The sequence below is a fragment of the Xyrauchen texanus genome, chromosome 38 (genome assembly GCF_025860055.1).
Source record: "Xyrauchen texanus isolate HMW12.3.18 chromosome 38, RBS_HiC_50CHRs, whole genome shotgun sequence".
In the NCBI taxonomy this organism is placed as follows: domain Eukaryota; kingdom Metazoa; phylum Chordata; class Actinopteri; order Cypriniformes; family Catostomidae; genus Xyrauchen; species Xyrauchen texanus.
The window spans coordinates 17326742-17345545 of NC_068313.1; the positions used below are offsets into that span (position 1 = coordinate 17326742).

The 18804-nt window shown below is 38.7% G+C and overlaps 1 protein-coding gene across 3 annotated transcripts in view; it reads left to right on the top strand.

Annotated features, from left to right (window-relative positions):
* Positions 1-18804, top strand: part of LOC127632205 (cell adhesion molecule 1-like) — a 266001-nt gene that overhangs the window by 161719 nt on the left and 85478 nt on the right. For 2 of the 3 annotated variants that reach the window (XM_052110806.1, XM_052110808.1), the window contains exon 2: positions 7444-7464. The exons of the other annotated variant lie outside the window; for it this stretch is intronic. In XM_052110806.1, the coding sequence (XP_051966766.1) occupies positions 7444-7464 (21 nt within the window). The remainder of the gene's footprint in view (positions 1-7443; positions 7465-18804) is intronic. 3 annotated transcript variants of the gene reach the window in all.

Below are 18804 nucleotides of genomic sequence, written 5' to 3' on the forward strand. Positions count from 1 at the left end.
AGGGATCACTGTCCTTTTAACCATATCGCTGCACCATTTTGTGACCCGATCTGCATAATGCGGCGGCTAAATTCAGCTTATCGTTTTTGTGGCCAGCCCGGTTCTCCCGATGGCCAGTCCGCCCCTGATCAGCCAAAAAGTGCGTCGGCACACTGGGAAAATGCTAGGTATCCCAGATTACCAATCCAGCCATGGTTGGGGAACCCCATTAAAAGTAGGAAGGTTATTTATTTTCTTAAGAATAAGAAATATGATATAGTGTTTCTTCAATAAATGCATCTTTCCCTGCAGGACGCTGTACAATTTGGGAAGATATGGGATGGACATATTTTCTTTATTGCTGGCTCAAGTAAGAGCAGGAGAGTCATTACATTGATAAGTAAGCATCTACAATTCAAATGCCTCAAACAGATTAAAGATAAATTAGGAATTCATTATTGTTTTATCAGAAATTCAAGGGGCTGAAATTCAGATTTTGGCTAATATTTACTCACCTAACGCTGATGATCAGGGCTTTTTTTATAGATGTTGCCAGCCGCTGGAATCCATCATGATATAATATTGGAAGGATACTTTAATCTTTTGATGGAATCAACCCTTGATCTTTGTGAAGCAAAAGTGTGTAAGCCCCTAGAGCAACATTGATGCTTCACAGGATGTGGTGGTGGTTGAGGAGATTCCCCCTATACGATGTAAAGCACTTTGAGTTTGAGAAAAGCGCTATATAAATGTAAGTTGTTGTTGTTGATGTGTAAAAATCTTGGTCTTACAGATATTTGGAGACTTTTGAACCCATCTGGTAGGGAATATAATTTTTTTTCATCAGTCCATAAGATATATTCTAGAATATATATTTTTTTATATATCCAAGTTGTTGATTGTTCAATTGGAAACTTTTTATCCCAGATCACACCCTGGTGTGTTTAGAGGTGTTGCTACATATGGAGAATCGTACAGTTGGAGCTTTAATGTATCCCTTAGGCAAAGTCCTGAATTACAACAAATGTTAAAGGCTGAAATCAATGTCTATATGGAGACCAACTGGTCCTCAGTATCCTCTGTGGGTGTGGCTTTGGAGGCACTTCAGGCAATTCTTAGGGGTCAGATCATATAGTATGCCTCATTCATCCAGAAATCCAAAGAACGAGAACTCCTGGAGTTGGAAGGGAATATTAAAAGTGCTGAGGCAGAGCTGAAGCGTCAAATGTCATCTTATGGCCTCAGAGAATTGACCCGATTGAAATACAGATATAATACTATTTTCTTGCAGAAGGTGGATTTTTGGCTATTCAGGGCAAGACAGTCATATTTTAAGTCAGGGGACAAAGCAGGGAAGCATTTGACTAGATATATAAAGCAGATAGGGTCTTTTTCCACCATTCCCTCAGTGAAATCAGCTGGTGGTAAAATATTTATCTCAGCCACTGATATTAATAATGCTTTTAAAGAATTTTATCTTGATCTCTATAGATCCACGTCTTCATCTACTGATGAATATATTAGAAACTTTTTGGAACCATTAGAACTCCCTAAATTGTAGAATAAGCAAAAACATTCTCTTGATTCTGAGATAACCTTGGAGGAGCTTGGCGAGGTAATTAAGGCCTTGCCTACAGGCAAGGCTCCGGGCCAGATGGCTTTGCCGCTGAATGTTTTTAACCTTATGCTACAGAACTTTCTCCACTTTTGTTAGAAGTATATACTGATTCATTATAGAATGGATAGCTTTCGCCAACCATGACCAAAGCCCGGATCAGACTGATTCTTAAAAAAGACAAAGATCCAAGTGAGTGGAAGTGTTACTGTCCAATTTTCCTGATCCAGCTAGACGTAAAAATATTGACAAACATTCTGGCTTACTGATTAAGTAAAGTTATGACATCTCTTATACATATAGATCAGGTGGGGTTTATTCGGGGCCAAAGCTCTTCTGACAACATTAGGCGTTTCATCAATATTATGTGGTCAGTGGCGAATGAACAGTCACAAAAATAAGGGAAGATGAATTTCCAGGGGTGGTGGTGGGAGGTGTGGCGAATAAGCTTTTGCTTTACACAGATTATATATTATTATTCGTTTCGGACTCCATTAAATCTATGCACTGCCTCCATTAAATTATTAATTCCTTTTCAAAATTTTCAGGATACAGAGTCAATTGGTATAAATCCAAAGCTTTGGCTCTGACAATGTTCCGCCCAGTAACGGTTCCAGCCGTGCGCCTTCCAGTGGCCCAAACAGGGCATTAAGTATTTGGGCATTTTATTCCCAGCAAATTTGTCTGATATAGTTAGTTAATTTTGACCCCTTATTAAAAAGGTTTTCGAGTGATGTGGGCAGGTGGGCTTCATTACATTTGTCTATGATTGGTAAGGTTAATGTTATTAAAATTAATTGTATTCCAAAATGTAACTACCTATTAAAATCTCTCCCTGAAGATGCCCCCCTCTCTTATGTCAATAAGGGGCAATAGTGGGGGTTAAATGTTATATGTGATTCAATGTATATATGTTGTGTTTTTTTCTTTGCGATATGTCTATGAATCAATAAAAAATGTTAAATGAAGAATAAATTATTTTTATTAAAAGTAATGGCCAGCATCCTAACTGCCAACCATATTAAAAAAAAATTGCATTATACAATTCTGAATCTATGTACTGACTATCAATGTCCCATGTCTGCAAAACATGTAGAGTTGTCAAAACATTATCTGAAGCCTGAAACTGACCTTTTGGTGGGATTTTAGGAGTGAAAAGCACTTAGCTGCATAGAAAGCTATATGAGACACCCTTGTGACCTATTCAGTGAATGACTTAACCTCCAGTGTGCTGTCTGTATCACTTTTTAATGTGGCACATCAAATGTAACAGTGGCGCTACTCTTTATTACGAAACAGGTTTCAATTAAAAAACTTTGACCAGAGGCACTTATGTTGGTTCTGTACCCGTAGGAGAGCTTCAAAGGAATCAATACCATGCTGTTGTGTCACATTATGCGGTGCACCAGAAGTTTACCCCTTAAATTACTGGGTAAAGACTTGTGAACAGTATTCAGTCAGTTAATCATATTAAAGTATGGTGTTTATAATTCTCAAAGCAAGTAATATCTTTTATTAATGTTTAAACTAATTACATAATATCAAAATAAAAACAGCATGTTATGACTAAGGCTCTGCTGGTGAAAATCACCAATTGATGATCACAGGCAATGTCCAGGTAACCTCAAACAATAAGATTCCTCCGCCAGATGAGCAGTGCTGAATCACTGCTCACATAATTTTTTTTTGAAATTTCACCTGCTGATGGCGCTAGAGAGCACAAAGTTCCATAGTGTAGCTTTAAAACACAAGCCCTGCATCTGAAATAGCGCACTGTCAGAGAATGTTCTGTATTTAATGAAGGACACACTTCTTGGCCGGTAAAACAGTATGTTCTTTAAGTATGCATACGAGTAGAATGGATCGATTCAGGACATAAATAATCCTGGGACACATGACCAATGATGTTATGAATACTAAGGAACCAGACATACTACTCCAATGGTATACTGTTTCTGAAATACTATGGAGAAGTATGGATATTCGGATGCAGCTTCAGATCTGCATTGAAATTAAAGATTGATTATGAGATGAGAAACTTGGTGAATGGACTTGGAGATTTTGTAGCCTTACCTAACCCTTTCTTGGAGTCAATATTTGGGACAAGATGAATCAACAATTTTTCTCATCATTCTGATATGTTCAGCTGAAGCCTTTTCCCTTGACTTAAATGTAAAAACTTTTGTCAGCTTTGTCAAGTTCAGTCATGACAGCTCTGTGTCATCCAGATTTGGCTAAGGCTTCCCTTTTAAGATGCGCTTCTATGTGCCTGTAATGATGAGGGAAGACAGACAAGAGTGCGGATCCAAACGCGGGTTTTATTGGGATAAAGGACAAAATAAACAAACACTAGAACAAAGCAAAGTCCACGATGGGAAAACAGGCAGGAGCGCGAGAACAGCAGGGGTACCTTGGACGGACAACAGGGTAACCATGAACGAGTAGACAGACTGACAGAGAACATGGACAGAGGGCGTTTAAGCAGACATCGGAACTGATACACGGAAACATTATACTAACATTAACGAACGACAACCACAGAACAAACAGACAGGGCTTAAATACACAGACAGAGAGCAAAGGAACCAATGAGCAAACAAAACCAATGACAGATTAACGAAGACAGGTGATAATAATGAACAGTGAGCGGGAAAGCCGACAGAGAGACAGTGGAGCTAAACAAGGGACAGAAGTGAACCTATGGAGTGCAGAAAGTGTCAGAAGCGGAAAACAGAGAACACAGGGATCGTTACATAGCCCCCGCTCAAAGGGACCGGATTCCAGACGGTCTCAACAAACTGACATACAAAAAGACAAAAATATTACAGGCGAGGGGAGCTAGAAGAGGGGAAGAAAAAACAGACAGAACGGGACACAATGAACACAAGGACAGATCAAGGAGGTACAAGAGACACAGAGACGGATTCAGGAAGCACAAGGGGCAATTAGGCAGACCACAGGGAAAAAAAGGGAGATGGGACTGAACACTGGGGCAACTAGGCAGTCCATGGATGCACAGGGGCCAGACAGGCAGACCAGGGAGGAGAAAAGGGAAATGAGACAGTTCACTGGGGCAACTAGGCAGTCCATGGAGACACAAGGGGCAGACAGATAGACCCGGGAGGCCGAGAGGGCAGGTAAGCAGTCTCTGGGGGTGTTTGCAGGGAACCGGGTCAGGTGGCCCGGGGGACGTCCACTGGGTAGGGACAGGTTTAGGAGGCCTGGGAGGTGGCTGTAGAGGCTCTAGAGGCGGAGGCCTGGAAGGCTCTGGAGGTGGAGCTGAGGGAGGTGGCGCCGTAGGAGGCTCTAGAGGCGGAGGCCTGGAAGGCTCTGGAGGTGGAGCCGAGGGAGGCTCAGGAGGTGGAGCCGAGGAAGGCTCAGGAGGCGGAGCTGAGGAAGGTGGCGCCATAGGGGCCTTTAGGGGCGGAGCCGTAGGAGGCTCAGTAGTCTCTGGGAGCAGAGCTGTGGGAGGCTCGAGAGGCGGAGCCCTAGAAAGCTCTGGAGTCACTGGGAGCAGAGCCATAGGAGGCTCGGGAGGCGGAGCCGTAGGAGGCTCGAGAGGTGGGGCCGTAGGATGTTCGAGAGGCGGGGGCTCGCTCACAGTGACAGGCGTGGGCACCGGCTCGCAGGCCGGGGCAGGCGTGGGCACCGGCTCGCAGACCGGGGCAGGCGTAGAGAGCCCAGAGGCGGGAGCCGGGATCGAGAGAGGAGGTTCCCCGGCAGCGAATTCCTCCACGACGAGACTCACGTATTCCTGCCAGGTGTAGTCTCCAATCTCTGGCAAAACACAACACCGGTGTGTAGGTACCCCAATCCTGTAGACGGTCTTCAGGAGGTTGTCATCCCAACCGGTGTAGCCGGCCATGCAGGAGAAAAAATGGGAGAACTCACAGATGTTTAGCTCCATATGCGTCAGTCCCACGAAGAAAGCCGCTGGATCCATTGTGGTCGTTCGTTCTGTAATGATGAGGGAAGACAGACAAGAGTGCGGATCCAAACGCGGGTTTTATTGGGATAAAGGACAAAATAAACAAACACTAGAACAAAGCAAAGTCCACGATGGGAAAACAGGTAGGAGCGCGAGAACAGCAGGGGAACCTTGGACGGACAACAGGGTAACCATGAACGAGTAGACAGACTGACAGGGAACACGGACAGAGGGCGTTTAAGCAGACATCGGAACTGATACACGGAAACATTATACTAACATTAACGAACGACAACCACAGAACAAACAGACAGGGCTTAAATACACAGACAGAGAGCAAAGGAACCAATGAGCAAACAAAACCAATGACAGATTAACGAAGACAGGTGATAATAATGAACAGTGAGCGGGAAAGCCGACAGAGAGACAGTGGAGCTAAACAAGGGACAGAAGTGAACCTATGGAGTGCAGAAAGTGTCAGAAGCGGAAAACAGAGAACACGGGGATCGTTACAGTGCCATAGCTTGTGCCACATATATCACAGATAATCTGTAAAAGTAATCTAATTAAATTATTTGAAATATAAAATTCTATTTACAAAATAATCTCCATCAGAACTCAGAGAACTTCAGCTGTTCAGTGATTGCTTTCTTCGTACATAATTACAATGCAAATCAATATATTATGTCCATTTATTTATTTGGTTAGAAGCCGTGCAATAAGCCATGATAATTTACAGTCAGCTGGTTGATAATGAAATGAAAGTAGTATTTAAAAAGTACAGTATTATGCATTATTATGATTCTTGAGCATTTATTTGTCTCTAATACATGTATAATTGTGTTTTAAAATTGTCCATATGTTGATATTGTATTGTATCTATGTATAACCAAATGTTAAAATTACAATGTAAGTGTAAACTTTGCATATAAGTACTAATTAAGCAAATTGATTAGGTGCTATTCTGGTAGGCTGGAGTATCTGACAAAACGGAATATTGATATAGGATGGGACATCCTGGTGTATCATACTGTAGCTGCCACTTTATTATGGATTTTAGCACAGTTGGAACACTGTACTGACTAATCAGCATTTAGGACCTGTACTATCTTTTAATATTATGTGGCACACATATGTTTTAAGGATTTATACTGAGATTGGATTGTACTGTTCTCTTTTTCCCACCAAGAATCAAACTCTCTCTTGTCTCTCGGTTCTACCTGTGATGTCCAGCAGTACAAACTCAACAGTCCCCTTTCTTCTAAATTAGTGTATTAGACTTTAAAAGGCAGTTTGCCATCAAAAACGGACATTCTAACACATCCCTTGAAGGAAAAGCTAATACAGGAAAGAAAGAATTATGTGATCTCACCCAGCAGTGTCTTGTCATCTTACTTATGCAGGAATAAAAAAAAAGTTCAGACCTGGGGGCCTGGGTAGCTCAGCGAGCATTGATGTTGACTACCACCCCTGGAGTCGTGAGTTCAAATCCAGGGTGTGCTGAGTGACTCCAGCTAGGTCTCCTAATCAGCCAAATTGGCCCAGTTGCTAGGGAGCATAGAGTCACATGGGGTAACCTCCTCGTGGTCACAAGTAGTGGTTCTCACTCTCGATAGGGTGCGTGGTAAGTTGTGCGTGGATAACGGAGAGTAGCATGAGCCTCCACATTCGGAGTCTCCGCTGTGTCATGCACAATGAGCCATGTAATTAGATGTGCAGATTGACTGTCCGGATTGAGGTGAGTAACCGTGCCACCACAAGGTCCTACTACACAGTGGGAATTGGGCATTCCAAATTGGGGAAAAAATACATAATTCAGAGCTGAATGAAATCTGATGCATGCAAAGTATCTGAAGAAGTTAAAGTTTTCTGCTTTAACAATTTTGTATGTGTCCTGCCTTTTCTCCTTACGCTTGCTCAGGAGCCACTCAGACCATATCAGGTACTGCTCTTCCTCTTCTCTGGATCATTTCTCAGCATGTTCTGACTGCTAATTTTTCTTTCTTTGCACGTTGTTTTCCAGTCTGCATGTTTTTCAGCCTCAAATTATTCTTTGTTATGAAATCCTAAGAATCACTCTACTATATTTTGTTTGTTTTTTCAATCTCTCAATTATTGATGTTTTAGTTTTATCAATCCATTCGTTTTTATGAGAATCAGGGTGAATTTCAGGCAACTATCAAACAAAGGCTGGATAAACGTGGCTCATTTACCCACCTTTATGAAGACTCTCTCCTCCACATTGAGTTCCTGTGTGTCAAGCTTGTTGAGTTCTCCAGAAGATTATTGTTATATTATTATAATGGTTGCTGAGTTACTCAAAGTGCAATATGGAGAGGTGAAGGTTAACCGATCAAAAAATCCAATGACTTTGAGGAAATGTTTTGTAAGGAAAGAACCATAAAAGAGGCTTTTCTAGTCATACAAATTAGCTTAGTTCAGACATGTAATCTATTTCAAATGGCTACTTCACAATGCAGAGGTTCACAATTGCACTTGCACGCCCCCACACTTGAAGTCAATGAATCAGTAATTCTTTAGTGCCCATGCATTTCAGACAAAGGCAATTCAGAAAATTTCCATAGGGGCCGGTGTCTTTTTCTTTTTGTTTGTAAGTGTATTTTTTTAAGGGCATGCCTTTTTTCATCATATATCTTTATAAGGGAATGTTTATATATATATATATATATATATATATATATATATATATATATATATATATATATATATATATGCAAGCATGTTGTCCATTTATGCCAAATTCTTAAGTTGAATCAGTTAATTGGAATAGTCACAAGAGTGTCTTAAACCATAACTAGACCAACACCAACCTTTCAAACCTTCTAAAGTTGGCGGATGAATTTATAATGTTGAAACATTTCACACTGCCTCCAAAAATGCCAGCGCTTCAAATATTTTAAAGTTTCCCAGCAAATAAAGAATGTTAGAAAACATCTCACACTGCCCCAACAAAACAGGGGTGTAGCACCAAACGTTTTGCCACCAGCACAGACCTATTTTAGGGTCCCCAAAAAAATTTGGGTTTGTGGTGGTTTTAAAATAGTTTTTTTTACATACATATATATATATTTATATATATATATATTGGTGCTGCCAGTCGACAACATTTTTTAATCGAATTAATTACATGGTGTCCTGATTAATTAATCACAATTAATTGCATTTAATCGCATATACAAATATTTGCTGAGAAAGCCCCTCATATAACAATAATTCAATATATATATAGGTGCTCTGTACTGGGGTCGGGCTCCACGGGCTTAGTTCCCTTTTAAGGCAAACTCCCCATGATGTATTCCCTGCGGTACAGTCCCCCTGTCAGCGGACCCACGTGTCTCTTGGTCCCTCGCTGCCCCGGTTGCAGTGCTTGTAGCTACCCCCTTGTTAGGCTGGACCTACCACCACGCCATTTCCCACGTACAGTTTCCTCGTGGGAAATGGCGTGGTGTATTTGCCACATGGGGGAGGTACCCCCTAGACTTTGCAGGATGTGGTCTCCGCAGTGTCTTTTCCCCCTGAAAGAATAGGACCTGGAAAGGCCGCCTTCCCCGATGCATTTCATAGGGTTAAGATAGCCCCAGACGCTTCACGTCCTATGCGAGAGACATATTGAGAGAGAAGGCCGCGGCTGCCGGGCTTGCTCCCATGCTAGTCATGTAGCACCTGTTCCCCCCTCAGGGGTGTGGGGAACCTAAGGTTTGTATGTGACATCTCTTTGGGGGCGATGGGGAGGGCTACGTTCAGCCGACACAGGTGCCTCTAGCACGCAGTAGCCTGCTTGCACCTGTCTGGACAGTTCACGTAACACAGTCAGTGCATGGCGTTTTTATATGGGACCTCTTGTGTAACTTCATTCGACACAACGTTGAGTGAGTGACAGAAGGGGAATGTCATGGTTACTGTTGTAACCTCAGTTCCCTGAGGGAAGGAACAAGACTTGTCCCTCCTACCACAGGACTAGACCTACCACTGTAAACATCCGTACCTTATTTTCGGCTCCTCGGTGCAAAATCCTGACTGGCACTCGCTGCCCCGCTTCCATTAATACCCGTATGTCCGGGGCAGGACATGCAAATTCTGTCTGCCAACTTGACATTGGCCTTTTCTCAAGTTCAGAGGAACGTTTGGCGTCCCAGGAAGACCCCTTGTGTCACTTCATTTGACACAATGTTTCGTTCCTTTCCTCGGGGAACGGAGGTTACAAGAGTAGCCATGACGTTTAATACTTAGAACATATATTGAGATCCCTTAGCTCGAATTTGCACTCCATCAAGTGAACATAACGCGTGTTTGTGTTGTGCTCAATGTGCTGCCTGATGAAGTTTGTTTTGTTCACTGTATAAACTGTGCATTGCCATACAGCTGAAGATTCACTTACTGCCCTTTGGAGTAAACAGGGGGTACTAAAATCTAGAATTTCTCAGGAATCTTCTTTATTATGGTCCGCGGACATTGCGATTAATTGCTTATTATTTTTAATAAAATGAATCACCCTGAATTAACGCGTTAAATCGATAACCCTTCATATTTATTTATATATATATATATATATATATATATATATATATATATATATATATATATATATATATATAATGCATGGCGTTAGCTGATTGGTCCTGACTTGTAATCGGATAGCCAATCAACTTAACTCAGTTAGCTCCCTAGCTCACTATGTCATTTTATCATTATATCGTGAGCACAAAAGTCAGGCACCGACAAGGGTGTTCATCCTCTGAACATTGGTACACTTATGACTCAATCACCTACAACACGTCAATGAGCTTGCGCATTGAAGCACAGCTGTTATTAATCAACAGCTACCCTGTATAAATGACACTATTTTTCATTTTGTTGAAGGTATTCAAATGTACAGTGTTATTATGGAAGATAAGTTACATTAAATAAAGAAATACAAATATAAAAGAGTGTATTTTAAAACTTCTTTTAACAACTCAAATATTTAAAAGATTTTTTCCCTTTCATGGTAATTATGACTTAAATTAATTACAAACAGCGTCCCTTTTTTTAGAGAAAATAAGGCTTGGACTTCATAATTTTACACTTGTGCTCGTCTTCTATTGACTTGAGAGACTTCAGAAGACAGGATGATGTTTATGTTAAGGGAACATAGTGAGCAATGAAGCTCCATGGTTTTTACAGTGCATTGTGGGATTTTTTTAGGGAGTGACCGTTTCAGTGCAACCTAGCATTTAAAAGGTTCGGTTTTACAGCTAAGCTGGTTTCTCTGCATACAGAGGTTTTTTTTTCTCTCTCTGAAACCCACCTCCACCTTGCTTGTACCTGCCTATATCTGCTACATGGGTGATTGTTTGTTATGTCTAGTTGTGCAACATCATGTGACACATGCTTGGGTATTGTCTAATTGTGCAGCAGCAGCATGTCCACATGCTAACTCAGTATGTAAGCATATTTTCTAGCAGTAGCAAGTCTCAGTACTTGCTCTGCAGCAGCAGCAGCGTTAGCAGATCCAGTCCACCAAGACCAATCTCCTATTAATATGTCATAGCCAAATTCATTTGTTAAATCTTTCAGAGAGTTGGCTTGACTGAAATATGGTAATATGGTAGTAACCATGTTTTGTGGTGGAAGCCATAGTTTTAGTGCAATTAATCATGGTTTTACTATTGTAATATGGTATTAATATAGTAATCATGTTTGATTTTGTGGTTACTAGGATTTTACTACAAAATACCATGGTGATACTATGGTCACTTTAGTGAAACCATGGTTAATTTTTGTAAGGGAAGGTTAGGGGTAGTAGTTGGTGTTGGTACTTCTCTAAATAAACCAAAGAAACATGCAGCAATGACGCCCCTATGCTGTATATACACTGTAAGTTAATATTTCATTAGGAGCGCAAATAGCCTCTGCCAAAAAAGAAAATGCCTCCTAACAAAATAATTTATACATGTTTATTGTACTGTATGTTTTAGCAACTCTTGCCTTGTTAACTGCCATTTACACAGTCCAAAAGTAACAAAATATTTAATTAATATACAAACTAATTAATATATTATAAAATGCTTATAAAATCTTATCCATGAAACAGAATTTAGTATAATTTGTATTTAAATGTATGTTTTGTCACTAGGACAGTGGAATTATTTAGCGGTTTTTTTCCCCAGTGTGTTGTTTCTCACAAATGTTTTGTGGCTTAATGCGAGTTTAACTAAGTTCTGGAGAAAAAATAAACATTTATGCAACATTAACATCTAATGTTTCATTTTTTCACTGAGGAACAAGATGTTATAGATGGCAAATGTTAAGAGACAGTTTTATTTGATTTGTGCATGTCACTTTATTTAGAAAGGGTCAGATTATCGTCCTTATGTTCAATGTAAAACTTTTAATGTTGCAGCTGCTTATAATGTTACTGGTCATCTGCTGAATATTTCCATCAAATTTTCCTCGCATTTGCTGCATGTCGAGTGTTAATTTTGGACCCTGTCTACATTGATATCTAACAAATATTTGCCTAAGTAGCTACATTGACGTAAAGCCTTTCTGTGGGCCCCCCTCCAGTGAGGGCTCCTTATACTCAGTTCCACTATTCCGGGTCCGATGCCCCTGCAACAACACCTGTAACAATATTGTAGAGATGGGAGATGATGGATGTACACGCAGGCTTTTTAATGGTGATACAAACAATATGGAGTAAAGAACCAAATATTAACATTAATACTTAAAGACCAACAATCGCAGGAACATACAAGGAAATAAGAACTAACAAAGAACAAGAGAACATTAGGGAAAATATATACAAAGACTAACTGAGGTAGATGGCAAACACCTGTGAAACAATGATGGGAGACAATCATTAAATAATTAACACAGACAAGGTAAACTTTCAAACTAAGAGTCCTAGAAGGTGTCAACATAAATGTCTTAGGAACTGAAAGGTGACAAACTGTGTCAACACCAACACTTCAGACATTTTAAATTGACTGTTGAATTCAGAATGTTGTGAAACATTTCACAATGCCCCAACCAACACCAACTCTTTAAAAATTCTGAAGTTGCATAGTGAATTTTGAATGTTGGGAAACTTTGCACACTGCCTTAAAAAAATACAAACACTTTAAAGATTCTGATGTTGCCTGATGAATTTAAAATGTTGGTAAATAGTTCACACTGCCACAACATACACCATCAGGGTCAATGCAATGATCCAACAAAACCCAACAACTGAGTAGTTGGCGTTTGTTGGGGAACTGTAAATTAGCCAGATAAAAACCAGAAGAATTCAGGATGTTGGTGTATGTTGACCCTATATTTTAAATAACTAGGGCATTTTTGTTGTTTTCATTTACCCTGTCTAATTTCTGACCCTGATTGGTAGACAGTATTTCAAATTTACAGCCTTTCTGTAAATTTATAGTTGAGAATGTAAAGTCATTGAACATAGTGGCAATTTCCATTTCCAGTTGCACAACAAATCCTCTGGCTGTTACTAGGGTGCTGTCTAAACAGTTGTTGGACAGGTTTATGTGTACATCACTCACTGTGTTCCATGGTCTGTTTAGGCAGTTTCACATCAACATTTTGGTAAGCAGCCATTATTGAACTTGCAAATGAGAATGATTATTTTAAGTGGAGAAGCTGAGTTTTTCTGAAATGACCTGAATTATTAAGTCTAACCTTGTATTTGTAAGTGTCTAATAGTTAATAATCCTAATATAATTTAAAATTTGTAAAAAAAAAAAAAAGTTCCCACAGTACCTTTTTATGTGTTTCAACCATGGGAAGTTTTCATGTCAGGAAAATATATATATTACCCATGGGACCTGTTCTGGACTTTGAGAATGAAAGATATGCTATTATCATGAAACTTCACATGCATTAATTACATCAGAGGATTCAGGTCACTCTCAACCAGTAGAGCATTCCAAAGTTATGAATCTTCACTATGTGTCCCAGCCAATTACAGTATATAGTGAAAAATATACTTGTAAATTTCAGTAATGTGAACAGTGAACTTTTTCAAAAACCCAGGTGTCTCAAAACCTAGTGAGCTGATTACCTAGCCACCATTTTTGGGTATCTTAAGCATATACAGTATACCCAGTTGGAAAAAGAGTTTTAGAGGGGTGTTTTAGAGGGGTTTTGGGCACTCTACCGTAGGTCAACCTGTAATACAAGCTGCCCTCCCAGCGAAACTAGATGAGCACCAGCTTTGCCAGGCTGGGAGACCAGCTAGACCAATTAAGATCACAACTTATTCTGCTTTAACATGTTTTTTGTTTGTTTTTCAGCAGGGTAGTTAGGCAGCTCAGTAGGTTTTGAGACACTACATATTTCTTTGTATAGGCAATATAGACACTTAAGATTGGATCATGTCTCTCTTTAAAAGAGGAGAATGGTGCTCGTGTTCATTTGACCAGGGCTAAGAAGTGGCTGGCATCTTGCATTATGGGAGTGTTGTGATGAGATTGGAGCAGACCAGCAGTTTATTCCATGAGGACTGATGAGGTTGGAAGCTGTTGTTTTGGAGTTTTACGGACACAGATGCCCTCTGCACTGCCTGAAAATGGGCCATTTTACCTAATGTTATAAAATACATAGAGAACAACAGACAAATGTATTGCAATGATATAATTATATAATGCTATGGAACAGATATATTAGGCTTTGGTAGCCTGTTTGCTGTTGATGAGGTCAGACTTATCAGTGCTTGTTTGTAAATGTAAATTCAAGTTGTAAAGCCACCCAGGGAGTGAAGGATGGGCACCTTGATGGGTTATGGGGCAGAACTAAACCAGGCTATAATGGCTGACACACCCTTAAATGTTAAATTAATGAGTTGAATCGCAATCAATCTTTTAGCCAATTTAATTTTGGCTTGCTTGTGGTTATATTGTAGACATGCAACTACAACATCATAGCATGGGTCATGTTGCTTCTGTCTGCTTAATGCATTTGTTGCACATGAACATGCATCTGTCACCAAAAAGGTTTTTCAATCGTTCTTTGCAATAAATTAGGTTTAGCAAAGAATGCTTTTCATATCAAGAACAATGACTAATGCATAGGGTTCTTGAGGTGGCTATACAATTATTTGGAGATAAAAAGTGGGTCTTGCATAAGTTCTTTAGCTAAGCATATTAGTTTTACTGGGTTGGCTTCTTTAAGGAAATTGTCCATGGTTTTCTGAAGAAGATTAAGAAGTTCTTTGTTGAACATAAATTTTGGTTCTGAACCTGGAACCTTTATTTTTAAGAGTGTGCAGTATGAGGGAGGATGAGCTCTTCCTGGACACTTGTATTGTTTCTTCTAAATGGTGCTTTCCAAAAATACACTGCAAACAATAATTTTCTTAATCAGTATTTTGTTTAGTTTTAAAGATACATTTACTATACCTAAGAAACAAAACATTTACAATATACTAAAACATATTTTTTTTCTTGTTTTAAACATAAGCCTAACAAACTTTTGTTAGATTTAACCTTAACACACACAAAATATTTTTTTTTGCCATTTGAATTATATATATATATATATATATATATATATATATATATATATAAGCAATTCAAGATATAGCTACTGTGCTCTCTCAAAATAAGCATTGATATTTCTGCAGTTTTGCTTAATTTGCAGTCATTTCTGTTCTTCTTTGAATGATGTTGAGAAATTTTAATGGAAAACATGAAAAATACAGATTAAGAAAATGTTTGCTTGCAAAAGTACTGTAGTCAGGGCTAAAAGTACTGTAGTCAGGATAACACCCCCCCATACAGTTTTTCAAACATGTATGTAACCAAATTGGACACAAATTGGACCATGTACAATCTTATTTGTCAATGGCCCATAGTATTGGAACACCACCATCTCCCTTGAATTACTTAAAAAAAACGACCACTGACTGTTATAGAGTTTCAAAGCATTTAAAAAAAAAAAAACAAATTCAGCAGACTTTCACTGTACAGTATGTGTTGTCAAGAATAAGAACTGTTTATTTGTTTCCTACAAGCTAAAACCCTTTCTTTTAAGCCTTTTCAGTTTCTGACAGCTTTTCCTGCTAGTATTTTTTCTCGTAATTTTGTTTGGCATGATTGTGGGAGCATGAAACCTGGCTTCACGGATGTTTAACGTTAGGCATGCCTGCAGATTATGGTGGTACAACACCTCTGTGTCTCACAAAGACTCCCAGCGTGTCTGCCAGCGAATGTTACTTCATCGAGTGGACCATGCTTTATCATCCCTAACATTTACAACTCAGGAGGATTGGCAAAATGTGTTTTTTTTCCATGGCTATTTATTGCTCTTTGACTGGGACACGTGGGGCTGAGTCTCTACAAATCGGGGTAGGGAAAATTGAAATGCTTTTTTTAGTCTCTGTAAATGTTGTGAGGGTTTGAAGGTGTCTGATAGCTCAAACCGTATAAATTTGCATTGGGTGTTGGGGAAGCTACTTTGAAGGGCTGACACAATGGAGGTCTTGATACTGACACATATTGGTTTGGATGCTAAATCACGCAAAATCCAACGTTTTCAATTATATATGCCAAGGGCTGTGTAAAAATATATATTTTCTGAATAATCATAATCTTTATTTGTTTTCTGCAAGGAGGCAAGGAAGACAGTGTGAAAAAAACATAAATTTAATTAAATATCACAAAATGTAAGGTAACACTGTCAAACAGTGACACTAGCGGATAAAGTCTGAAAGGGAGGCAGACGTTATTCATTTTGAAGTCATGATCCGTGCCTTTCTGAATAAGGTATTTGGCTTCGGGCACATCCCTAATTGTGATATATGGAATTGCTGTATGTTTAACCTGTAAACTACCGTATGTAAATGTCAAATGGTACTAAAATATGAATGACCATTTAACTGAAAAACAAAACAACAACCCGAAGATGGCACTCTACCTCCTCATTTAAAAAGTCCACCAAACACCACTGATTTGAACAAACCCAATATCAATCTTTTACTCTATGCGCAACGCAATCGAAAATGCTATAGATGCTCTAAAATGTGACCAAAAGGAAAAACTACTTAAGTAAACATTTTTAAATTATTATTTTCATAACGTTAGAAGATTAGAAAGAGAATATTTTCATATATAAGAAATGTTTTAATTATATACTTATTATACCCAAATTATACCCCAATGTACTGAAATTGAATTGAAATCAAATAGAATTGAGAGCTTATGAATCATAATCGAATAGGGAAACATGGTGTCAGAATTATATCACCAGATCTTGAATTTGAAAAAGCCACCTAATTCAAGATCTTTGAAAAAAGAGTGTAATTTGATGTTAGCAAAAAATTTTGCTGTTAATTTTAAATATTTGAAAATATTTTGTGTGCATTCAACAAAAAAAATTACGGTTGTAAAGTTTTTATTATTCAAGTGATGTATTTCAGGCCGTGAAATTCAGGTCTCAATATTAGGGTTGTTGAATAAAGCTTGAGAAATTCCGAAGGCAAAATTTGAGGATGACATCCGGAAATGCAAGGAAGAGCAAACGAGCGTCGATGTAATCCATCTCTGTCTTGGACAATCGCAAAATGATGGAAACAGATCGAAAGTAATTTTGAATGAATGAAAAAATGAATGAATATATATATATATATATATATATATATATATATATATATATACATACATATATATTAATATACATTTGAAGTCAGAAGCTTACATACACCTTAGCCAAATACATTTAAACTCAGTTTTTCACAATTCCTGACATTTAATCGTAGAAAACATTCCCTCTTAGGTCAGTTAGGATCACTACTTAATTTAAACAATGTGAAATGTCAGAATAATTGTAGAGAGAATTATTTATTTTAGCTTTTATTTCTTTCATCACATTCCCAGTGGGTAAGAAGTTTACATACACTTTATTAGTATTTGGTAGCATTGCCTTTAAATTGTTTTACCTTGGGTCAAACGTTTTTGGGTTGCCTTCCACAAGCATCTCAGAATAAGTTGCTGGAATTTTGGCCCATTCCTCCAGACAGAACTTTTGTAACTGAGTCAGGGTTGTAGGCCTCCTTGCTCGCACATCTATTTTGTGAAGTGCACCAGTCCCTCCACCCTCACAACATGATGCTGCCACCCCCGTGCTTCACGGTTGGGATGGTGTTCTTTGGCTTGCAAGCCTCACCTTTTTTCCTCCAAATATAACGATGGTCATTATGGCCAAACAGTTCCATATTTGTTTCATCAGACCAGAGGAAATGTCTGCAAAAAATAAGACATTTTTCCCTATGTGCATTTGGCTTTTTTTAAGGTGGTTTTGGAGCAGTGGCTTCTTCCTTGCTTAGCAGCCTTTCAGGTTATGTCAATATTGGTCTTGTTTTACAGTGGACATAGATACCTTTCTACCGGTTTCATCCAGCATCTTCACAAGGTGCTTTGCTGTTGTTCTGGGATTGATTTGCACTTTTCGCACCAAACTACACTCATCTCTAGGAGACAGAATGTGTCTCCTTCCTGAGCGGTATGATGTCAGAGGTGGGGACAAGTCACACATGGTCAAGTCCAAGCAAGTCTCAAGTCTTAACCATCAAGTCTCGAGTCAAGTCTCAAGTCGCAGTTCAGATAAATCAAGCAAGTCAAGTCAAGTCAAGGGTTCACCCTAAGCAAGTCAAGTCAAGTCCTGATAAGTTTCAAGTAAAGTCAAGTCACACTACTAAAATGAAGAGGTAAATTTTTTCGATACATATTTATTTTTGCACAGAAAAGATGAACTTGTATACATATATTATGTATCTTATTTATTATACATTTGCTACATATTAATCATATGCATATCTGTGCTACATTAATATCTGAAAATACAATTAAATTGTGTTGTTTACACAAAACGTTCAGACATTAACATTACCTGTAAACATTAAAACAAATTTATTTTCGTATGCACAAACATTCTTTACATTTTTAAAAATAATGTAATTTAAGGAAAATCAATTTGAAAAACCACATTTATGTGACCAAGTGTAAATGGAATCGTTTTGATAAATCAGAATCAGCTATCCGATCTGAGAAAACGCATGAAGTGGCCAGGTGTAACGTTAAACATAGGGTTGCCAACCACAACAGTTTTCTGTAGCCTTGTGCGAACTTATTCAATAGAATTAGACTTCTAGAATGTTCTTTCAAGTGCAAAAAAATATATTTTTTTAATTTAGTAGTTTTTCTTATCATAGCCAACAAATGTCTTCGGAAACTCCTTTTCCTCGATTTACTGAAGCCTATATGTAAAACGCATTTGCAGCTGC